This window comes from Chinchilla lanigera, unplaced genomic scaffold (assembly GCF_000276665.1).
Source record: "Chinchilla lanigera isolate Chin_1 unplaced genomic scaffold, ChiLan1.0 scaffold00035, whole genome shotgun sequence".
In the NCBI taxonomy this organism is placed as follows: domain Eukaryota; kingdom Metazoa; phylum Chordata; class Mammalia; order Rodentia; family Chinchillidae; genus Chinchilla; species Chinchilla lanigera.
In genome coordinates, this window is record NW_004955436.1 from 10,566,389 (window position 1) to 10,592,245 (window position 25,857).

The 25,857-nt window shown below is 42.8% G+C and overlaps 1 protein-coding gene across 2 annotated transcripts in view; it reads right to left on the minus strand.

The window, feature by feature from the left end:
• Arhgap18 (Rho GTPase activating protein 18) overlaps positions 1–25,857 on the minus strand; it is a 172,493-nt gene that overhangs the window by 95,991 nt on the left and 50,645 nt on the right. The window contains exon 1 of one of the 2 annotated variants that reach the window (XM_005389187.2): positions 20,367–20,686. The exons of the other annotated variant lie outside the window; for it this stretch is intronic. Within the exon in view, the coding sequence (XP_005389244.1) occupies positions 20,367–20,485 (119 nt within the window). The 5' untranslated portion in view covers positions 20,486–20,686. Of the gene's footprint in view, positions 1–20,366; positions 20,687–25,857 lie in introns of those variants that run through there. 2 annotated transcript variants of the gene reach the window in all.

Here is a 25,857-nt window from a genome sequence, read left to right on the forward strand (position 1 = left end):
GGGGAGGGGAGGGGAGGGGAGGGAAAAGGAGAGGGGGGAGGGAGAGAAATTTAGTTCATTACATAAGTTATTTAACTGAAAGCCTGATGCTATCACATAGAACCCTCTCAGAACAGCTACAAGCCCTCTAGAAACACAAAAGATACCGGCCTTTAGAGTTTCTAGTCGTATTAAATGCAGCCCTTCATGGTCATAAAGAAGTAGGATGGGTCTTTCTAACATACACGGGGCAAATCCAGCGTGCGAAGTCCCTGAAACTGAGCAGCGTTTTACCCCTGCGGTAAGTTTGGACAGCGTGCCACTCAGAGAACACACTCTGGAACAGGACAGCCAGGTCTGGAACAGGACAGCCAGGTCTGGAACCCAGCTCCAGCATTTTCCTGGCAGGGCACCTCGAACAAGTTTCTTAATCTCCGTGTCCCAGTTTCCCTAACAGTGAAATAGAGATAACTACCCCTATTCTCATAGCATTGCATCTACTGATGAATCAGTATTCAGATATAAGATATTGTAAAGCGCACAGGACAGTACTGGACAAAAAGAATATACTGTGCAAAAGGCCAGTGGTAATATTTTCTATCAAAAAGTGAAATGTTGATAAAGCTCCACCTTTTCAAAAAAACAACTTCAATACAACTACAAACTGCAAATCAAATTGTACATGATTTGATGTGGCTTTTTCATATTAAAAAACAACACACGGTTGCTTTTCGGCTGCTTCCCCTCATCTTCCCCTGTGACCTTTGTACAAAGCTTAGAGCTGATATAGAGTCCTCAGATGTGACACCATCTGCACAGTGGAAAGCTTTCCTGGATTTTTTCTCTCCCTCAGGGCAACTGAGGAAACTTCTATACTGAAAACCCAGTACTCTGGCAACAACTATGAAAGTCAAAAGCAAGCAGACAGTGGTAAAGAGGCAAGGCTGCACTGAGAAAAACCAAACTCGTGTTTACAGATGTCCGTAGTAACCAGATTCCCTGCAATGCCAGACAGCCTCTCTGAGCCCTGCACCAAGTGTCTGCAGGTCACCTCTGGAAGTGTCTCCACAGAGGGTCATCCCTGGTGTGAGGACACCAGCACTCCCTGCGGTGCTGCCCCACCCCTGCCATAGTACACACCGTCTTTCTGGGGACAGGCTCCTTTCCACTGCCCTCTGTGGAGTCAGGTGGGCTTCGCCCCTACTAGGGAATTTGTTTTCTCAGCCATGGACACGAGGTTCTTGGTGCATCTTATGATCACCGCCAGGGAGCGCCTAAAAGCCCACCCTCCAATCTGTCCAATGAGAGTAGCTTCCTGCCTTGCACACATCAATAATGAGATACCAGGCTAAAGGTCCCCTGTGCAGTTAACTGGCAGTGGTCAGGGTGTCCCCAGAATTGCCTAGGCTCCTCACTGAGGTCTTCACAGCCCAGCCTCTTCCATGGGACACTGAGGATGGCAACCCCCGGGGAAATTCTGGAGGATCATGGGCTGAGAGTTTTCAGAATTCTCCTGACTGCAAAGCACAGGAGTGTTTGCACAGACTTCTGGCTTTATCCAGAATCACATTTCTTCCATGTGTTAAAGGGGTGACCTCCTCAACTTTCACTTTAAAAAAAAAAAATATTCTCAATAAGTACAGTTTCTTCGTGTCAGGACAACAATCGGCTGCAAAGGCTGAGCACATCACTTGCTTGCTAGGAACCAGCTCACCCCACCACACCCTCGGGACTTGAAACTCTGAGTTCATAGGTCTCTGAGAAACTGGAAACCAGCTCAGGAGCCAGTCTTCCAAGTTACTGCAGATGGCAGACACTGCGAATGCGAACTCTGGAAATGTCAAGGGTCTGAATTTGGAAACAGCTGAAACCTCACACCCAGAAAACATTTCCTGCTTGTCTCAGGCTGACAAGCCACAGCCCCTGTCCTCCTGGGCACCAAGTGGGACTCCTCGGGATACCGGAGCTCAGGCTCCAAGTCTCACAAGCAGGCCTGGCATCCAGACGCAGCTTCCATTCCCCTCCCAAACCAAAGGCTGTCAGTGAGCAACTATGTTCTAGAAGGGCAGCTGCATTAGGGGAAGCGGCAGCTCCTCATGTTTCACGTGAAAGCCATCCTTTCTTCAAACATCTTCATCTGTGCTGGCCATCTCCTATCTCCTCCTCACCCACCGACTCTGCGAATGAAGCTCACCACAGAAGAGTGGCAAGGCCTATTGCAGATAGCCTAAGACGTGCGGTCGAGAGGAGATGTTTCAGTTCTTAGCACTGAGGCTGTGTGCTTTATAAGGTTCACTTCATTTAATCTTCATACCACCACTGAAGGACAGGGAGGTTCTGTAACTCATCCAAGGTCAAAGAAGCAGCAAGAGACAGATCCAAGATAAGAGACCATGCGTCACATAACCCGGAGCTCTCTCTCTTCCCTCCCACACCCTTTCCCTAGAACTATCCCAGTTCAGCAGATCCGAGGCTCCGTGATAGAGCACTTGTGTACTCACGCTGAGCAATGGGCTGACGCCAAGCGGATGCTGATGGAGAGAAATCCAAATTCATTCGTCAAGACCGAATTTTAATACTAGCAATATGTAAGCCTCAGCCGCCCAGCCTTGCTTTCTCTCCTTGCAAGGGTCCAACCCTCCAGCTAAATCAGCATCCTCTAGTACTAAGCTCCAGCCAGACCTCCCTTTCCTGAGAAAGCACTTATTTGATTTCCCCAAATCTCAGTCCTAACTACTCTGGCAAAATGAAACTTTCTCTGATCCCTTCCGTTAGATGTAAAAGGTCAGATGCTCTGTGAATACTCACAGTAGACTTGTTTTTTAAACCTTTACTACCGTGTTTGTAACTTTTTATCCTGTAATACGACATGGCTTATCATTTTTTGGAAGAATTTTTAAAACACTTTCAAAACATTATCTCTGTACAGCTCAGCATACCCAGCATGGGGCGGTACACAATGTACCTATTCGACAAACTCCAAGTAGCTATCGTAGTGCAGTATTTATCTGTTTACTCTGCAGTGCTGAGGAACTGACCCTAACTCCCTTGACATACTAACTATCCGTGGTGCAGACTCATCACCGGTAGCTGCTATCCTGGGTAATGAAGGCTGAAATGAGGTGCGATCAGCAACAATAATCCCAACTTTAGAAGACTCGACAGACTGTTGACTAAAGCACTACATCCATTGTCTAACAGAAAAAAATATGCATTTTCTTTCCGTCCTCAAGAATCTTGGTATCACAGTGCCAAAAAGAGGAACACTCCAAGTAATTCTTCAACATTCACAGTGTACACATTTTTATTCTTCTTTGGAAGATACTAAATGAGCATAACCAACAGAGCACATCTTAGGTTTCTAAAGGAAAACAGGGTGCCGCCACTAATCATCACCTCTGAGTCCTCATCGGGAGTTTGGGGTACCAGTTTCCCCAGCCTGCAAGACAACATGGTGAAGTCTGGCAGTGACAGAGGAAGATAGAGCTTCCCTCAAAAACAAGATCTGGTCACACACTGTCTTTGCCTTTGAAAACTTCAGCAGAGCACTTCCCCCAAGGATGCAGGGATACAAGTCCACTTCTGTAGGAAAGCTTTGCATTAAAATATTCTTTCGGTCAAATTTAAGAAATCACAGTGAATGCATATATATAGCCTCCAGCCTCTTCCTCGATTTCATCGGAAAAATTGTACATTTAGTTTTCACAATGACCTTGGAAAACAGTAGCCCTGGAAAAGCCATTCTTTCGACAGCATCCTTAGCTTTCAAATTTCCATTCTGAATTTTAAAACTACAAAGTGTGAGCATTCAATTCAACTTGTCAACTAGCTTGAAAAAGAGACTCATTCAGCTCTATTTTAACTAGGTACATGAATTTAAATTAACTCTAATACTATCAATAATGGTAGCATACAAGGGCTTTAGCCAGACAGCCCATTCGTAATACTCACTACCAAATCAACATAAATTTCCTGTCCAAGTAAATGTGAAAGTGTTTGTAAAGGAATTAGAACTAAACTGCACTAATAATTTAGCCATAACACTACCATTTTCATATACGTGTACTGCCCAAAGTGGTACTTTCTAAGTAAACAAATAAAATTACTACTGAACTAAATATGTACCCATCAGATGTATTTGTAAAAATACTGTTCTTCAAATAGAAGCCTGGCGTAGTAGTGCACACCTGTAATCCCCCCACTTGGGCTGCTGAGGCAGGAGGATCTTTGTGAGTTTGAGACCAGCCTGGGCTACAAAGTGAGTTCAAGGCCAGCCTGAACTGCACAGCAAGACCCTGTCTCAAAAAGACAAAAAGACAACAACAACACAAAATAGGAAACACTTAAACATCTGATGTTGCTAAACAAGAGTGGTAAATTTTTACCCCATCACGGGTCATCCATCAACGCATATAGTCTCCAAGTGCACAATGATTCATGTTTAAAGAACAAAACATGAGAACAGTTTAGGTAGTAAAGCAGCTGACTAGTTACAACCACAATTTTAGAAACTGTAGATGAGACTCACTTTCAAATAACTACTATCTTCTTTATTTACTCTTTTCCAAGATGTAGCACAACATATTCAAAGGTACAAACAGTCCTCTTGAATAATCAGACACAGAGGATACGAATCAGTTATGCAACATTATGAAGATGTATAGCATTCTATATTCTTCTCAGAAAGAAAAACTTTTCACACTATGATTTCATGAGCTTAACAACATCCGGTATAATCTAGAAGATTCATGAAGTATCAGATAATTTTATGTGCATGCATAATATTAGGAAGCTTTCTTTAAATCTCTGAAACCATAAATTCACTTCAATGATATCCTTCATTTGACACAATCTACTACTGAGTTATTTTGAAAAGATGCTGCTTGTCTGCAAAATACTATGTAGCCATTTTACATCTTCATATTTACACATGGGGTTCAGTTTCTTTGAAGAGTGCAACATGTTATAATGTTGCACAAAAACACAATTTCACAGGTTATTAAATTGTTAATTTAGTCCACTAATAAAAAAGGAGATGAGGACAAGGCAGGATGTGCAAGGAGGAGAGAAGTGAATGACCCCCAAATAATCATATTCGATATGAAGACACTCACCCACTTTCCCTAAGCCCCGTCCTTGATAAGGGCGATGCTGCCATTGGTTCCAGCTCTTATCAAAAGATTAAGGGAACAGAAACTCGAGGTAGAAAGACACCGAATCATGGAGATCAAGGCTTTCACCATCTCTATGGGAAGATGTAGCTCAACCTGACAGGAACTCTGTTCACTTCAATATTCTGCTAAGCAAGCCCCTTTTTCTTAATATAATTCACACTTTCAGTCATTTTTTTCCAAGATGCTCAGAGTATTAGAATTTCAGATGGAAATCTGAAAAGCAGTTCTCTCCGAGCATTAAAATTTACTGGCCAAGAGTTCACAGAGCAAAATTTTATGGGACATTTTTTATTTCAGTACTAACAGTTATGATCTATGAGAACTTCTGGTCAAACAGGTACCTCCTGGGCCACCAACCAGGAAGCACATGGAGGCGTGGGAACTGTCCCCCAGTGAAAACAAACCAAAGGGCCCTGCTTGCTTCCTACTGCTTGTAATTACAGTTCTCTCCCACAGTCAGGTTCCTGGGCAGGAAAGCTCCTCAGGCGCAACATCGGCTCCAGCCAGCAGCCATGACTTCTAGCGACTGCGGGCTCAGGGCCCCGAGGCCCCTGTGTGAGCCTGTGCTGACTTTTCCCGACCTTGGTGCTCCCTGCAGGCCTCCATTGCCACGCATTTCTGGTTCATGTGGTCATGGAGGCGGGGACTAGGGCCCCTCAGCATTGACACAGCCAGCCCCTCACCCCTTTAAATAGTCAAGCACTACCGTCTCTTCCTTCCCCAGTTGAGCTCCTCTTCTGGGCCTGTGCCCATTTTTCTGTTTTTGAGCATGGAGCCAGGAGATCCTCACCTTCCTTAGAGCGAGCTCCAGATGGATCCAAGAGGGGAGAGAGGCCACCTGAGCATTTCTGTCAATTTTGCTTTTACACTGTGAAATGTTTTTACAAAATGGTGTTTCCTTCCTTCTCTCCTAAGAGGCGCGCTATCTGGGGAGTGAGCTTGCCCGAGTGGTCTCTTTCTCAAGACTGTCCACCATGCCCTAGGGTCCCTAGAAACCCATGGCCCGTGCTTCCTCCCTGCTCTGCAGGCAGCCTCCCTGCTCTGGGCCTACAGACTTAGCAGTTTTAGATGATCTTCCATGAAACTATTTGCCCGAGCATGGAGAAATGATATAATGTCAAGGGGCTTACCACGCACGGAATTTTAGAGGACAAATTTAAATCCATCTGAAAAGCTCTACCTGGTGAAGGGAAATGTCACATGGCATCCTAGGAAGGCAGGGACATTTGAGTGGACACAGAAGCCTATTTCTGCTAAGACTTGCAATTTGTAGCCACAGGACATTTATGGGCACATGTCACACAGGGACACCTTGGCTTGGAAATTCATTATTTATAAAACAGGTCTAGGATGAGGACCAAGAATAATCCAGTCCCCAATACCTTCAGCTCTCTGACAGATTTCAGATACTTTTGCCTAAAAACAGAGAAACTTCTGCAAGAGCTGCAGTGGCCAGATCACCTGGTGAATATTTACAAACCAAGAAAATCTAAATGCTGAGAAAGACCTGAGGCTCCAAGACAGTTAAGATAGTTACATGGAGAAGCTCGCCAGCCAGCCGGCCCTCACTCACCACCCTTCCAAACGTGCTCGGTGATTTAATCAAAAGTGCTTTTGAAACACCAACCAGCTCAGTTTATTTTGAGATCTTTGGGTCTGTGGGAAGCCTAGACTTTAACAGTCCCCGCAGTCCCAAAAGTGTGTGAGACTTTGCCAAGCGAAAAGGAGCTGTTCATTTGCCACTGCCAAAGTTCCTAAGTTTCACACCGAAGAGGATGGCTCATTCTGATGTCACTGCTAAGTTCTCAAGGGACAGAAAGGGTAGTGAAGCCACACTGCTGGAAGAGACCTGCAGATCATATGGATCTAAAAAAAATCTGATTATCCAGCCTTTACAGAAAAATACAACCTTAAAGGTAAATCTTCTCTCATGCTGGTTCTAGCAACTTCCTTTTGCATTTGAATAGACTTTTCCAGTTCACAAATGCTTCCTAATGGAGGGAGAGAGGCTGCAGCCCATGGCCACCTCCTGTGCTCCATCTATAGAAACCCAAATTTGCCTCGGACCTAGAGGCCCCACCACGCCACAGTGGCCCCAGACTTCTGGAAGGCTCAGGTCCCAGCAGATAGCCTCCCTGAGGCTGAGGCTCCAAGGCCATCCAGACAGGAAACTGGTCACTGTACTTACTCTACCCCTTCCAACAGAATAAAAAGTAGGGTCCCAATCAGAGCTGAACTGACAAACTGTCATCTGGGTCCAGTTATCCTACGTACTTGAGTCTTCTCTTCCTTAGGATGAAGATGAGAATCCTCACCTTACCAGGATTACACAAATTCTGTTCTAAGGAGTTTGGAACACACAGAGTGTTCAGCAAGTACTTGTTTTTCTTTTCCTTTGCGACAGAATTTGTCCCAGTTACACAAACAACAGACCATAAAATACCAGGAGACGCCTCAAAACTACATAAACTTATTTACTAAGTGGCAGAATTTGGCAAAACTTCTAGCTCTTTGCAGTAAATAGTATCTTGGTGCCTAGAAGTGGTTAAGATGAATTCCCAAAGGGCCAGTTTCACTACCTATGAATTGCTAGAATCCAGGTAGGCATAGCCTTCTCTAAATACTAAAGGGTGAACATGATCCCACAAATGACCAGACATTCAAACATTCTGTTGTACTTTAACTCGCTCTGCATATACTTTCACACGTCACATTCAGTTCCAGAATTTGGGAACTAAAGTATTTCTACAAACGAGACAGGGCTGAAGACTTTAGAGGAAATTGATTGTATCTCCATTCCAAGCTTGCCACTTACTTACAGGACGACTTCACCCCTCAGCATTTGTGTTTCTTCATCTGTAAAATGGGGACACCACCCCATTGACTGGGTTATGTGGATTTAAAGAGGTAAGAGAACCTCCCAGCTTAGGGACAGTGATCCTCACCTGGAAGTTCTGTCAAGAATAAAATGAGATTGTCCAACTGTTTTAAAAGCAAAACTATATAAACATCGACCTAAGACCAAAACAAGTTTTCTAAAAGAAAAACGCAACCAGCTCCAATATATTATGAACAAACTATCATATTAGAATGTAAAGTGCTTACAATTTTGCTTACTAAAGACCAAACAATTGGTGAGCTGGAATTGTTTCTAGGCAACAACAGAACACGCATCCTCTGTGCTGACACTATGTGCCTTTGAACGTGCTGCTGGTTTAGGTTCCACCACATTCGTACTTAAAATGCAATATTGAGTTCTGGGGTATAGATCTGACCTATAAAAAAATATTAGGTATCCAGGCATGCTGCAGCTGCCTATATTCCCAGCTTTCTGGGAGGCTGAAGTAGAAGGATCACAAATTGGAGTCTAGCCTGGGATGCTTAGTGAGCCCCCAACTCTAAATAAAAGTTGGGCTGGTGGTGCAGTTTAGTTCAAAGGCTCTGGGATCAAATGGTAGTACTGCAGAGTTTTGAAAAAGGTAAAAAATGTTTTATTGAAAGACTTTTTATTGAAAGAGCCCAAACATCTCAATATTGTGCAAGTATACAATGTTCAACATTTTTCCACATAATGACAAAACAGTTATATTTTGGGATTTCACAGATTATATTTCCCAAATATTGGTAATAAGTGTTTTCCTCAAAGTAAGGGCTCCTAAGCCAAATAAATTTGCAATATACTATTTTGCTATCAAGCCTTCATCTATCTTTTCATGACTCAAACTACTCCCTAAGATAGTCTATGCTGTGAGACAGCCTGCAGGATTGTTTAGACCCAAATACTGGCCTACAAAACCCTTTCTGTAATGAAACACTTAATAACAGTGTTCCACACACAATCTGAGAAACAAGGACCTAACTCACACTAATTTATGGAAGAAATTTCGCTTTAACCAGGTTAACAAAATATTAGTGGGGCCTGAGAATGTAAATAGGTACTAGAATGGGCTTTCCATTTTAAGAAGTCAGGGCCTGGACTTTAGAATTCACATTAGGCCAAAAAGGAATTTGTCTCTTTCCTTTGCCTGTGAAATGGGATTGACACGATTTCCAGTCTATAGAATAGGGAAACAGAACAGGGGCAAAGTTTTATTTCCCTAAAGGACACTAAAATCATAGGAATTATTTGTGCATGATCTGACAAAGTATATCACCATTTCCATAGATGAGTGATTTAAATTTATGCATTAAGTTCCCAGAAAAGACCTGTAGTCCTCAGCTGAAGATACAAAGTATTTTTAAGCAAACAAAACATCTCCTTAAAGTAGTTTTTAAAAAATTTCCCTTATTTTAAAGGAAAACTTTCCCCTCTCCCGAGGCTTCAGAGGGTTTCCTAGTTAATGCTATTTTTCCATCTTTAAAGGACTTACAGCAAGAAGCCAAGAGAGTTTAGTAGTAAACACAGTCAAGCAAAAATATCTGCACAAGAAACAAAGGACATCCTGGAGTGATGCTAAGTAGGTATGTAAGGCACAGTGATAAAAGTCACCAGGTGACTGCTAAATACAACAATGGTACTGGGAGTAGAAAAACCAAGTAACTCTGGCCTATGAATTTTTAGATGGCCTCTGAGATGTGCATATGTAATAGGATCTCAAAAATATTATGTAGTCCCAAGTACCACCATTGTGTCCAAGAGTCCTTCAGAGTATGTATAACTGGGTGCAAACAAACAGGGCAACTTGGACAACTTGGCAGCCAGCAAGTGGAGGGGATACCTTAATTTATAGCAATACAAAAGCAGTAGTAAGCCAACATTTTGGGAGCACTTGCCTTATGCTAGGCCCTTTTGCATCCTCTAAAGTCTTCGTTCCCCAAGACTGTTTTTCCCAAACTCAAACTAGCACTTGTGCCTAAGGTCAATTTCCAAATTTAGATTTCTTTTGCGGGGGAGGGACAATTTTGAGAATCAAGTCTAATCTTTTGGTAGAAAGGGAAATTCGTGATCCATGGTAAACAGTTCTGCAAAAAACAAAACCCCAGTCCTCCCAAACTATGAAATATTATCCAGTTCACAAATATAGACGGTTACTGACTCAATCTGGTGTTTAAGACATTTGTGTTCTTAATCAAAGGAAAAATTCCTCAATAGAAATTTAAGGTCTCAGGATAAATGCATACAAGAAGTGCATGTACTATACTGTTGGAGAATATTGAAGCTAAGTTACACAGGACAAACATTTTTTGTTTAAGAACAATCAGTAGTAAGACCAGGAAAACCAGACAGGGCAAGAGACTGGAACCATAACTGAGTAGTCTGACAAAAGACAGCGCCACCTGCTCCTTGCCTTCCCTGCATGCCCAGGTCACACCTCCATGGAGAGGAGAGTCCTATTCCTGAGGATTTTGAACATAGCCTGTGATTAGCTGGCCGAGAGAACCCAGCCGTGTGACATGGAGTGACTTCTGAGGCTAGATTGTAAGAAGCCCGGTCAGTAGGTTCCACCACAACGTCTTGGAGTGCTGGCTGTATGGCAGGCCAGCAAGAGTGTAAGAAGTGTGACAATGCCTGATACCACCGAGCTTTGAGGAGGTCCAAGCTGGCTACATGGAGAAATGGCAGGAAGACGAAGAGATGCCCAACGAGGCTGGATGCCAAATGCTCCCATTCAGAAGACTCCGATGACCCACCTCAGCCCATCCAGTATGATGGCCCCGAAAAACAACGTGAAGTGGCCCTCCGGAATCATGATGGGAGACTATCATTTTTTTTTTTTTTGGTTTTTCTTGGTTTTTCTCCGGTACCGGGAACCGAACTCACAACCTTGCGCTTGCCAGGCAGGCGCTTTGCCGCTGAGCTAAATCCCCAGCCCCGGAGACTATCATTTTTAGTCACTGAGTTTGGGGGTGAAAGATTACACATCAATAGATCCTTGGAAGTGCCACCTGCTCTTTCATGATAGGGGTCACAAAGTAGGGGCAGCTTGGGCAGGTCCAACCTACAGATTGGTGTCTTTGCATTTTTAAAATTCCAGCTAACATTTTCAATCAAAATCCAACTTTTCTTAGGCCTGCACTTGTTTGTCATCCATTTAACTCAATTATTCTATTATCTGCCAGGCCACTATTGATTCTAAAGTATATAATCTTGCTCTGCAACCTTGGAAGCAGGGATTAATACATTCATATAGTTACCTGTGTATACACAAAGGGATGATACCAGGTGACTGCACTGTGAGACAGAATAATTTCAAAATGCTATGATCCAAAAAAATTTCACGCTGGAAATACAAGAGTATATGAACCCCATTTTCTTTTTTTTCAAACTTGGAATTTTTAATGAGTTAATAACTGAGATTAATATTATTATAATGATGATGGAAAGGTTATTTGTGGTTTCTTTTGGACAGCCTAGTGTACATACCATTACAATCCCATTTTCAAGGATAAAAAATTACCAATTTTTAAAAAAATTAAGACACCACATAGATTTACTTTTACCTTCATCCACAAAACCTCTATCAGATGATAGACCATAGCTTTGACTGTATTATTCAGACAAAGAGAAATGAACAGGCATACACTTGGTAACTCTAGTAAAAAACATTAATTATAGAACACGTTAATCAAGTTACATGTTTCTAGACCACCTATAAATAGCCTATGTTCCTTTCAACTTCCAGTAGCCAATTTATCTTAGCCAAACCTCGTCTCAATTACTCAACAACAAAAATTTAAAAAAATTAAAAAAAATCATATTCAATTACTCAACAAGTTCTTTTACAATTCTATATCACAAAAAGGGAACCACGCCAGGTCTCCTTAAATATGAAGCTAAGAAAGCTATTTCAGAATCCATTTGGATTTTTTATAAGCTTCTTAAGAGCAGGAATTCTTGTATTTGTTTTGTTCCTCGGCTTATCATTTGTACTTAGTGAGGACTTTCACAGTTGTCTACTTAAAACACATTAAAATTGTTAATAATTTAAAATTTTAGGTATTGCATATTTACATATCTTGAAAACATTTATGAGTTATCCAAATTTCTTCATAGCTAGAATTTTAATTTTATGCTGTTCATCAATAATGGAGAATATCTATTATTTTTTCAGATATAGATAGTATCTGACAATCATTAGCATTCAGAGATACACCAGATCTCTAATGCCAAACCACCCCAACTTCAAAATTGTTAGTGCAAATCCCAAGATTTTTCTATGCAGTTCTAGCTTTATACCAGCATAGTGTTAAAGCATTCCTCACTTTACTAAATCAATTACATATATAAATTCTAATCCAATTCAATTAAGTCATAAGAACATATATCAATTCTCACCTCTGTAAACCTTCCAAAAGCAAAGATAAATGTATGCAAGTACATAATCTCTAGTGGAAGACAAGCACATGTTCAGGAAACATAGAAAGGGGTATTTATTGGAGTCTGCAAAATTCCTTATGTACCTTCTGAAGGACATTATATTACAATCAAACAAAGCTAGAGCAGCAACAAAGGGAAAAAAAAAAAAAAAACCTTTTACTTCACAAAAGTCCTGAAAGGCAACAAAATGCTAAATAGTTATACTCAATTCACTTCAACATTTTATTTGGGTTTGAAGAGTTTATTTCAGAAAACATTTTTCCACAGCAACCATGTTACAAGTAACTGACATTTTGAGTTTTATGGCAAATAAAAATAATTTGTTAACAGGTACTATCGCAGAATTGGAGGAACGGGACAGTGAACGGGGGGAAACACATCATCCAAATCTGTGCCCTCGTTCATACCCTCAGGTTAGCTCTGCTCCATGGTTATGAGACCAACAATTGTCCATAAAGCATCTGAATATATTTTAAAGGTAAAATAGATATAAATTAGACTTTTCTCAAACACTTTAGCCATAGTGAGATACCACTACTCTTATTTGCAAGTATTCAAATAATCTCTCCCGCTACTCTTACCTGCAAGTCACTTTGGTCTTTGAGGAATGTGAGCAAATAACTTTTCCTCGGTCTACGCCAGGTGATTTTCTCTTTATTAAAGATACCATGTGATTTGTAAATTTGCATGTACCCAACTAAAACACAAAATGTATTCAAAACAGTCACTTAGGCTTAACAAGTTCAGTACCTCTAAAACTCTTTTTAGGAAATCTTTTTTAGTATTCTGCATGACTTCTTCCAGGATTATTAAAATAAAGAAGCAGACTATGAAAGGAAAATTCACTTTCCAAAGCATTTACAAGTTTATCTCAAAAATGCTTTTCAACAGCATTTCCAGGGCTGGGGATTTAGCTCAGCGGCAAAGCACCTGCCTGGCAAGCACAAGGTCGTGAGTTCAGTTCCCGGTACCGGAGAAAAACCAAAAACAAAAACAAACAAACAAAAAAAACACCAGCATTTCCAAATTCATTCACTACTAGGCAGGGGCCTTTGATTGCCCTTCACCATCATAGAAAATGCTATATACTCAAAGTCAAGCGCTCTTCTCAGGATGTTACACAGGTTAACTCAATTTTCCTAACAGCTCTTGAGTTCAGTATTATTATCCCCAGATCAAAGAAGAAAAAGAAAAAACTAAACTCTGACACATTAAATAACTTGGCCCAAAGTCATAGAGCTATTAAATGACAGAATCAAAATTCCAACCCAGGCAATCTGGCTCCAAAATCTGTGTGCAATCACTGCATCAACTCTCCTATTCACACAGTTCGACCTCTATTAACTGCCTCTAGAGGAACAAGCTCTCTGTTAAGGTTTAGATATACAGACTTGGACCCCATCCACTGAGATAAAAGCACACCAGGTCCTGGTCCTCGGGAGCATACATCTGAGGATGTACAGCAAACAAAGTAAAATGCAAAGTAATCCCAGAAGTTCAGTGTGACAGTGCTGCTTACGTGAAGTGTCTGGGGGAAATTGTACAATACTGTACTGAAAGACTTTACTAATAATGCTCCTCCTATGTACAGTTTTATGATTAACCAAGTGAAGAAACAAAGAGCATTTTATGCTGATTTCATAAAACAGGAAAGATCTTAAGAATACCACATCCTTCCTTTCCCATAGGTCTTACTTCTCCATAAAGACCCCAAATGGCCAAATCCTATGCTGCCTGGGAAGTCTATGCTGGCCTGCTCAAGAGACTAACAAGGCAAATCTGATACCCATTTTAAAATGTAAAGAGATGGGTCGCTTAGCTCCGCAGTGGAAGAAGAGGTCACGCATGAAGAGCCATCCACACTGAAACGATGAGACAATAAAGCCAGGAGGGAGAAAATAAAGAGAAAGCAGCAGCCTGCCTCAAAGGACAGCACGTGACCAGTCGCTGAGAGCACAGGAGGGATGCCTCCAGTCCGTATGTCCCGAATCCTGTGATAAACCCTATCTCGCGTAAAGAAATGCTGAGCATTCTTTGTGGCTAAAGAACTATCAAACACAAGTATAAATAGGATGTGGTTTCCCACTCTGTCCACACAGAAATTTGGATACTTCGTGCTCCTGATACAGAAAAGACTACAGATACAATAACTGCCAGAGTTTCTGCTTAATTCCTGTAAAAATAAAATAATAAAATAAACTCGGCCAATTCACAGTGATAAACAGGGAAGTCAGAAGTATGTGTCTTCAGAGACATCCAGACAGCATGCTTCCAGCTCCTCCCACGCTATACACTCCTATCCTGCAGACTCATCCCACTTTCTCAATACAAGACTTCTTATGCTCTATCTCATTTTATCAAAAGAAAACAGGGAACCCACTAAGTTTCATGCTGAATAAAACTTTTCCAACAAACCATTCCATCTAAAATATGTCCATGAAATGGAAGGTTTGGGCCAGGACAGTGAACATTTAGAGGACAGAGCTCAGCTGAGAGTCAGTATCACCCCTCTCCTACCACCTTCTTCCCCTCAGGCAAGTGGGGCGGACGCTGTTAACAAGCCTGCTGTGACCAACAGCTTGGGGCCCCGCCTCCGCAGTCCTGAGCTCACTGCCAGTCAATTGCTAGGAGAGGAGGGCAAGGAAAGAAGCTTCTCCTCACCCTCAGGCAGAGCTGAACCCAGAAGAGGCAGCCAAGGGGAGCCTTGGCTCATATTTTCAGGTCAGGAGCACAGGGCAGCTTCCACTTCTGCCAAGGACAGCCTTGGCCTCAAGGACGCTGGGAACTTTCTCCACTGTGTGTGGGAGACCCAAGCCAGGGACTAAAGATACAAAAGACCGTTTGTTCTGGTGGTTGGTCCAACGATGAAACACAGTTTACAGCTAGCTGTATGCCATCCAGCAGCAATCACGTACTTCCAATCAAACTCATCGACTGCTATGAATCCACTTAGTTTCAACACTCTAAGAAAACACTAATAGAACTTGACCTACAAAAAGAGCAATGAGAAATGAGGCAAGCCCACTTAGACACAAGGGTGACGACACAGATGCAAGCAAAGCAGGAACTGCATGGTAAAGAAAATGGGTCTTCAAAAGGTATCCATATGCCATGAAATCAATGACTAGATAGATCTAGTGAACAGTTTAGATGGACAGGTTAAAAAAGGGAAAAAAAGCACCGTCACTAAGTCCTATACAACTAAAATGAGAGAATGTACATTAACTAGCTATAGCCTAAGAACTCAGGGCCAAGCTTGCCTTTTTTCGCCACAATAATATCAGATCACATCCAAAGTCAGAAGGAACTGTATTAACGTAAGTGTTTAAAAGGCTCTGAGAGTCTCATAAAAATGCTGACCTCATCCAGAAAGACAGCCATGTCCTTCTCTTCGTGCTTCGTGCCGAAAGCTATTTCCAACTCGCAGGCCCAACGCTGAGCTTCAGATCTCGGTCAGCTCACCCTGGAAGGAAGTGACCTAGCGAGGAAATTCTACCCCAGGAAGTCTCCCCTATGGAAATGCATGGCAACTCTGTCCGTACAAGTTTCTCAGACCAAGAGCCTGGCAGTGCTCTTCACGCTTGTTTGCGTGTCTGCCGCAGCCGTCAGGAAACCTGCACATATGACCTTCACTGCTTGCTGCCCCCCCACCCCCCGCCTCAGTGCCCAGGGCCTAGGCCCAGGGCACCATCACCTTCGCCTGCTGAGTGCTACTGCTGTTTCTTCGGGTCTGCAATCGACATCACAGCCAGGGGGGACTTTGAAAAGTGCAAGCTGCGCCAGTCTTCCTGTGCTCGAAACCCTGCCCCTCGGTCAATGTCTTTGCACCTAACTCTGGCACAAAACTAATTCCCCAAAGGTTCTGCAGAGACGCTCAGTTGCCAGTTTGCTTTCTTCTCCCTCAGCCATACAGGGCTCATGGCTTCCGTGGGAATCTGCTCTGCACCTCCTCTAAGCTTATGGCTCCCATGCCCCCTACCCTTTCTCTGCCCTGGACGTCTGCTCCCAGCTACCTGCAGGGCTTGCCCCTCTCACCCGCTCAGGTTTCCATCTTCTACTTTCTTCCCCACACAGGTGGTCATTTAGTTCCCCAATATGATGCTCATAGCCGGACAACCGGCAGGCACTCAGCAAGACCTTGGAGATTATACCGGGTTGACTGCGGGACTGAATGGCTATGTTTATAGAAGCAAGGAATGCTGGAGACTTGGGAAACCCTGAGCTGAGATAAACGTATGGAGGGAACAGTCCTTTTCCATCCCCATGCTGGGCAGTAGTTCTCAGAGACTGAGAAAAGAAATGCGGAGACAGGAGGAAGGCCAGCTGCCAAAAAAGAATCCACCCACCTTTAGTGTTGCTATAAAAGTCAGAGTTTGAAAACCTCAAAGCCTTTCAGCAGCCCAAGGTAAGCCTTCCACAGGCGGCTATCCCTTGTTCCGAGCAGAACAACAGTTGCTAAAAAAAACATTTCCAAGGTCTCTCAAGACTTCAAAGGCCTCAACTTTGGCTAATTTCAAGTATGTCGTTCTTAGTCAAGCACCTATCGTTCCTATACATCTTAACACATGGCAAAATATTTACAAAATGCTCCTGAACCAAGGAAGAATATTCTTTCTCTTCTTAACCTAGTGTTAAAGAAAGTATCAGACAGTGTTCCACAAGCTTTATGTGGATCACCCCATTTAATCATCCCAATGAGGTGAGTACTGTTATGAAGTTCAATTAATAGCAGAGGCTTAATGTCTAAGGTCACACTGCTACATAACGAGGGAGGAAGGGGATGTCAACCTGGCAGATGGTTACAGGGCGTAAGTCACTGTATTGTAGCCTGGTTATAGGGCGCATGTCACTGTAGTGTAGCCTCTCTTGTCCTTCCTGCCCAATGGCGAATGGGGTCAAAAAGATTCCTCATGATGAGTGCAACATATTTGTTCAAAGAAGATGTAAAAATATCTCATTCTCCAACCTACTCAGGTACAGAGTTCAAAGTTGCGATAAGAATGTAAATATCACTGGACACAATATTAAAATAGTTATAAAAATAATAGCAATCAGAATAATTTTTCTTAAAAGGATGGCAGAGACAACAGTAAAAATAGACAAAATGCAGTATTCTTTGAAAAACTACTTTTCAAAAGTAAATAGGAACAAGCCTGCTTGGAAAACAAGTAAATAAAGTCTTATAAATTTAGCTGCTCATAAAAAAGCGGTTTCCTCTGGGAACATTTGACTGTGGACAGCTCAGCCAGAGCAACTAATGTGAACATATTTTTTCAAATCCTGATGTTTTGAGAACACATTTTTTTAGAAGAATAAAAACAAGATTCTACAAATATTTGAGAGGCCTTAATCAGGAGTGGGAGGAATTCCTTAAACCTGCCATTCAGTGAATGGCTTCTGAAGAAGGATAATGGAATGGAGGGAATTTTAGACTAACAGATTATTTACAAAATATTGATTACCTGCTATCCCACTTTTTCAAAAGGCCAGAACAATGAAAATGGACTGAGGCAAGGCTGAAAATCAAATATTTTCTATAAGTAACTAAAATCGCATACATAACCTTTCATACTTTTTAAATGGCATTATGTATACATGCGCTTATCTTACTAAGTATTTGATTAAATAGTTCATCAAAGATCAAATGTTTGATTAAATAGTTCATACTCTTCAGGAGATAAAATCTTGTGATAACAAAAGTCAGGTTTTACGTGGCCTCTGGCAGTTTTTAAATAGGCAGTACGAAACGCAGAGTCTCATTTACCCTCTCAAGCATTTCCTTTGGGTGTCACTGCATAGAGAACTGTGCCAAATAGGCACCAGCCCCCAAACAGCAACTGCCTTGGAACATCTTCTAAGACTTGAACCAACACAGCAGTCCAAGCCAGTCCCACCCACCACCCCGTCATCGCCATTCTTAGGTGGTCACTAGTGATCTCACTCCACCCTGCAATCGCTCTTCCTCTCATGCATCCCCACCCCACACCAATTCCAGTGTCTCAACCCTTTCAGGATATACCAGGTGCCTCCCAAAGTTACTTTATGCCTAGCTGATATTTCATGCTTTAAAAGAAGGTAGTGAGGTCTGTCCGCCTCCCTCCCTGCCTTTCCTCCCAGCCCTCAAAGCAGGCTCCCGTCTACTCCAACCAAAGAAATACTTATCCCTAGGACTCCAAGTCAACAAGTGGGAACCTGGGGCCAGTATGGGCAAGCAATATGGCAGCCCGCCAGGGACACTTTCTGAGCCGATGTGGGACTGTGGCCACACTGTGAGCCCTCCCCGCCTGGGGAGCTGCCCACTATGCCCCCGCAGTGCCTCTTGGTTCTGCCTCAGCAATAGTTCAATATAATGCCTTCCCCTCTTTTGTTCACTCAACCCACAACAAGCTTCCAAACTGCAGACACAGGGAAAACAGTGCAGGGACCTGGGTATGCAGCCCCAGGCAAATCCTAGAACCACAGACCTTGCAAGAAGCGAAGGAATTCCTTGTCTGGGACACCAAGGCCCCTATGGTACTATCCGCTCTCCCAATCCAAGCTTCGTTTCAGATCCTCCAGCTGCCCCCGGCTAAAGTCACTGAGGAACACGCTGAGCTTGCACAATTCTGGCAATTTCGCCTGCCATGTTGAAGCCAAGTTATGGCTGGCACAGGGCTGGTGCTGTAGGCTGCTAACTGCCAAAAGATTACTAATATATTAGTGTTCTACAGGAAAACGCATGCAAACAATTTGTGGTTTTCACAGGAAATACTTCGAACAACAAAAATAATATGGTGACATATCTCCAGCACAAGCAGCAATTCCCTTTTTTCTCTGGCACTGAATTCATTCGGCGGATACATATTGGGGCTAATGCATGAAAAAGAAAAGTTCTGTCAGCCTATGACCAACTTGGAGCGCTACAGCCACTTCCTTCATTTTCTCACCTCCTCCATATTTGGGGATTTTACAACACATGAAAGAAGGCATTTTTTCAGCGTAGGACATAGGCGTAAGTCCCAGAAGAACAAAGAAGGCTTTATTATCACATTAAGTATCAAGGAGGAAATGCATTTACTGATAACTAATTTGGTATCCTAGGCTATGTGTTAGCATTTGCTTTGTGCAATTTTCCAGGCCAATATTTACCATTTATATCTAAGGCTGGAGGTAAAAATATTCAGCTAGTGAGAAGGTCACCAAGGGAAGAAAGGAAAAAAAAAAATCCCTTGGGAAACAGAACAAAGTACACAGGTAGAGGAAACGGTTCCCTTTGCGCCTCAGTGGTCTACGGAGCATTTGCCCTCTCTGCCTATAAAGTGATTTAACATTAACCACATTTCACTCAAGCCGCGAGTTGTAGCTCCCAACCAGCGCTCCTCTCTGAAAGCTCCGGAGGGAGGAGAAAGAACACAAACACACAAAAGAATGTGAAACCTGCTGCCATGGGCCAGCGTCTTGGGCGGTTTGCCTAAGAGGTTTGCTTTCAGTGAGGAGGAAAAAAAAACCAACAACAGCGACTTGCACAGCAAGCAGCACGCCTGCTTTCTGGCAGCCTTTCGCAGCAGCGTGCAGTCCCAGTTGCTGAGTCTTGAGCCCATTCAAGAATTCCATCTCATAGGAAGTGTTTCAAATATGGTCATCTGATCTGCCCAGTGCCTGCACATGCACCTGCTGAGAGCCATGACGCCCTGTCCTGGCTCCAGTGCCTGCTTTCTGTGGGCTCTCCCAGTCCGGGGCTAGGGCAGAGGAAAAGTCCATGAAAACTCCACCTAGCACCGCTGTTGCTGCTGCAGGAGGCGAGGTCCCAGGGACAGAGGTCATTCTCTTCTCCCCACCCAGTTCCCTGTCACTTTTCCCCTGGGGCAGGTAGGAGGTTTGGTTTTGTTTGCTGCCTTTCAAATGCCGGGGCTTACCTGGAGGAGGAGGTGGGCTCCCCACCCTGCTTTGCATGGCTGTCCCCCACGGCCTGGTCCTTGCTGCTGGCATGGTAGGCAGTTAGCACAACTCCCTGAGAACTGGAAAGCCAGCTCATGGTGAAAGAAGGGGCATAATTTCTGCGATCCTGACACGGAGGGGAACGGAGTTCCTGTCTCTGGCAGGCAACTTGCTCATTAGCATGGGCCGGCTCCTCCCCGGGGCGGCGTCTCCCAGGCTGGGCTTCCTGGCTGTTCTGCTAGAAGCTGCAACTCACAACGTGTTCAGCCCAGGCACTCCAGCTTGAATGGCTTCAGCTCAGACAGTGGGGGTCTGGTTGACTCTGATCTGCTGAAACTGCTAGACTGTGTATTTAACTCATCAGTGTCAGCACAACTGTACTGCTTAGGAAGTAGTGGATTGCTGCAGCGCCTTTTCCCCCTTCCCCATTCCTGTTTCCATCAGATAATTTCTGCTACTTCATGTAACATGAGTAAGGGCATTTGTTAACCCCTTCATCACAGTGTTACACAAACCACACCAAAAGCCAAGCAACCGCGGCAACCCTGGGCCACGTAGTCAACAAGAAGGGTTCCGCAGCTGCTTATAAATGCCTCCCCCCACACAGAAATTACTGTGTGCTCGGGAGTGTCTTCTTTCTCTTTGGGGCCATGGCCAAGACCACTCCTTGTTTTATTGAGGAATTCTTCAACACTAGCAAGAGACTTCTACCAAGCCTCTGGTAACTGTTATTGCTGAGAATGAAAGTACCACCCACCATTTGTCCCCTGTCTACTATGTGCCAGGCTTGTGTGTGTGTGTGTGTGTGTGTGTGTGTGTGTGTGTGTACTTGTGTGCTGGTGTGTATATATATACACACACACAAAGATAGGTGTCATCAATTATGTAAGGAAGATAATGCTAAAAATAGGGAAAGTACTATAGCTACTAAACACAATTACTAGGTGCCAGAAACTAGATCTGAATTATCTTTTTCAACAAAAATCTATCTTATGAGACAAGCTCAGAGCTGGGGATATAGCTCAGTGGCACAGCACCTGCCTGGCAAGCACAAGGTCCTGAGTTTGATTACTGGTACCAAAAAAAATAAAGAGAGAGAGAGAGAGAGACAAATTCAACGTTTCTGAAAAATATAAGTTGTTCCTAGATTCTGTCTCCTGTAAAAGTTCTCTTTGACGTTCCTAGTAATCAGAAGTTCTTTGTTCATCTTTATGGTCTACTTGTACCTGTCTGGAACTCCTCATCAACAGGCTTTTGATTTCATCGTTCCCCAAACATGGTTTATTCTTTCCATGGTTTGAAACCATGAGAAAAAAATCCTGTCCTATCTGCAGAGAATGCTCATTTACAGAAGTCTTCCTCAGGAAGAGGTTATTACACGGGCCCCTCCACTCACAATTAGCTGCTCAATCTCTCCACCTCCACTTCCTCTCTCCTGCCCTTGCTCCAAGCACTCAGAGCCCTGTAATCAGGTGCTGGCTTCACCCTTACAGCAGTACTTTTAGCTCAGCGCCTGTCCCTCCTCCAAACTATCTGACGTAGTGACATTCCACTCCCCTTCCACCCTAAGAATGTCTCTCCTTGATTAAAAAGCCACACTGGCTCCCCACAGCCAGGGCCTGAAACTTCTGCAGTGAGCTGGGGCATCCGCCTTGCCTGCCTCCCCGATGTACCAGAGTTAACACTGCTGACATGTTCACTGGCTCAGGTGAAATGAAAGTATACAAGGAGCGATGGACCCCAGACTAAGTAGACTAGAGCGTACATGCTTTGTTTTATTTCAGTTTTCACAATTTTTATTTGTATGTGTTTGTGATACACAACGGTGACCTCCGCTGTGGGGAGGTGGTGCAGGGAGGAAACGCGGCTCCATTCCTTTCATTTCCCTCTCCCGCCCTCCTGCCCTTCTCTGTCTGTGTCTTGGCTCTAGCTCCACTTGCAAAAGAGGTATCTCCTCGTTTCCTATTATCTTTTTTGGAGGTTTTCATTCTTTAATATTTACACTTTGCTGTTCTCACATAAAAGAATCCATGTGATATTTAAATTTGTGTCTGATTTAGTTCGCTTAACATTATGGCCTCAAGGTGCATTCATTTTCCTACAAATGACTCAAGCTTATCCTTTGCTATGGCTCAGTAGTACTCCAGTGTGTATAAATACACTGTATCTATCCATTCTCCAATTATGGGCATATGGGCCACTGACAAGTTTTAGCTATGATAAGTTGTGCTGCTATAAACATGGGAATGCACATATCACTAAAATATGTGGTAGGGCCTCTCCTGAGGTGTCTGGGTGGGAACTTTTTACAATGTAGCAATATCAGCCTCTGTGTACACACATGTAGTTCTGACATAACTCTGTAACAAAATCATACCCAACCAGACTGTAAAATGTTAGTGCATGCCCATGTAAGGGAGACAAAGACACAAAAACTGTATGAAAGCATGCAACTATGCTATGTTTAGCACTCAACCTTTGGATATGAATTCACTGAGCCAGTGCCAGCGGGAATAAAGCTGCTTCCTGGGGAAAAGCCCTCGGTGTCCTGTCTCCACATGAAAATCCAGCAGCACGATGTCTCTCATCCCATGTTAGCATTTTTGCGTAAAGACCCATTTCATAAAAATAAGTACTCTTTTACTTCCCTTCCTCAATCATTTTAAACAAACACTGAGAAGCCCATGTCCTGGAGGACGTTAATACTCTAAGCTATTGAAAGCATGCCAAATACTTTCCTGTCAGGTTGCCTTTAAGGTTCTTACATGGGCAAATGGCTCATGCTCCTCACATTCACCCTTATTCTTTATAGAGCTGTGTGCTGTGAAATGCAAAACCAGGGGACCCGCTGTGGCGCAGTAACTGACAGCGATGTCTACACTCTGCGCACTGGAAATTCTTTCCTTTGCTGTTTTCCTCTTTGCCGCTTCCTTTCCTTTCCATTCCCGACTTCTCTGATTTCTCTTCTACTTTCCCTCCTTCCTCTGCTCTATCTTCTGTGTGGGCGTCTTGTAGGGACATCGCCCACAGTCATGAATCAATTCAGGATGAAAGCAAATTTTGTCCACTTGTAACCAGAACAGTAATTTAGCTATATCTTTGCCTAATTATAGTCTCTTTACTCGTTTAATGACACTCATAATGTAGGGGTTGGACTGTGACTACTTTATGAGTTCAAACTAATATTTGAGTTCAGAGTAACCACGCTTTTTAATTTCAGTGAGGCAGAAAACACAATGTGATAAAAACTGACTTCCATAAGGTAGTACATAAAATTTGAATCCTACTAATTTAATTTTCAAGGACATGGAAGCCCTCTTGGCCCCTCTCCCCTCCTCCCACTAAGCTCTGCTTTTACAGCTGTGAGGTAGTGCAAGCTGCAGGTGGAGGACAGCTGGTAGGGTTGTGCCCTGGCGTGTACAGCCTCAGACATATACACTCAAGTAGTTTAAAAATGGTTCCAGAATTTTCCTATGTCCTCAGGGTAACAACCTTAACCATTGATATGGCTGCTGTTATTTTTTAGACCCTGAGTTTTACAAAGATTTAGCCACAATCAAGCCCTTATTCCATATTCACCATACGTATGATCCATTTTGTACAAATAAACACACTCTTTTACTCCTTTCCTCAATCATTTTAAGCAAACATTGAGACCCTCATGGCCTTAAAGACTTCGATGTTCTAAAAAATCATGCCAAATACTTTCCTGTTGTGAAACATCTTAGAAAGTAATTAACAACTGCAGGACAGTTTAAACATGCATTTCATTCATTCTCTTTAAACAGAGCATACTGGGTGTCACAGGAAGGAAAAGGAAGATGTCATTGCTGTCCTCAGAGAGCTTGTTAAAAATAGAATGGAGATGGCACTGCAGGGGTTGACAATTTGACAACCCTGATTAGAACAACGAGAAAAGTTCTTAGGTTCGGTGCAAGCACTATCACAGAATTTATTGACCCATTTTCATACTTTGATGTGGAAGCTTACTTCATAATGTGGGATTCTATTTGAAAGGGGCTAAAATGATGAAATCAACATATTTATAGGAAATGTTTCCAGTTTATTTCATATTTGAAGGAATTAAATGAGGATAATATGAACGTTTTTCTAATCCCTATAAGGTAATGTAAAGCTTACATATGGGCATAAACCATGTAAAAATGACTTCCTAACTAGCCAAGTTAAAGTCAATTTACAATAGTGTTTTAATGAGAGTCTGAGTAAATAAATCATCAACTGTGATGTTAAGGCATTACCAAGGAGATAAAAACTAGACTTGTAAAGTGGCATTGATTAATGAAGAGGGAGTATTTTTACCTCCCCTTTCTGATGTTTTGCTGGGTATTTATACAAATAATTCTTGAAAGTATGCATGTTAGCCAGTTCCGTGCTGAGAAATGCACTGAAAAATACCTACCCTGTACAGAACCTAAACCTCCTTCCTAGGAAAAGGCACTCAGTACTAATTCTACCTGCAGCAATCAGGAATGAAGCCTCCCCGTTCCCTGGACAGCTCTAAAGTTATTTTCTTAACTGTTCCTCCAGGGAAAAAATATGAGCCATGCTTGCAATAATGTGCAACTGCTCTTACGGGAGGCGAATTCAGGGTTCTTGCCAAACATACAGAAAAAATATTTTTAGGGTTAGGTAGTTTTCTTTTCTACCAATAAATAACAACTGCTAATATTGGAGAGCTTATTATTGCTAGACATGGCCCACATGGACTCTCATCTGACCATAGCAAATTTATTCAATAGTAAAATTCTGCCTACTTTAGAAAGGAAGAATTCAAGGTCCCCTAGCCAGTAGGATGCGTCATCCTTGACCACTGAGCCTAAGCACCCCAACATCATGAAGGTTACAGCTATCATGACCTGGCACAGTTTCACTTATGAGAAGAACTGTGTGAATAAATAATAAGGTAAGTAATCTGGGGTAAATCTACAATGTTTAACTAATTGGAATATTGACGCTAATGCAATATTTTAAAGATTTTCAGACACCCACACGTAGTACACTGGTTTCTTTCCTGACAGTTTGAAACTTGCATTTTTATCTCAAATTACTAGAGTCACGTGGCACACTGTACATGTCACTCTGACAGGCCATCATTTTACACCGTCCGAGCTAAAATTGTTTATGCTGACATGAAATGAAACTTAAGTGCTCTGGCCATTATAATGAAGAATATCCTTTATTCTTTAATATTGGACAATTACAGATTAGGTTGTAGATCAGAAAGCTTATAGAGTTCGTTAGCCATAGGGCCTTGGAAAGACGCTAAGCAAGACCAAATCTGTGAAGGTTCAACTTCATTCAACTTTGCAGGAAATCCACCCATGACATCAAGACCAGCCTGAACTAAACACTACTCAAAGGAGGAAGAAAATGACCCTACTATTTCCCTTAGTCTTCACCTCATGGATGTCTATACTGAGACCCACATAGCAAACACATGTAGCAGGA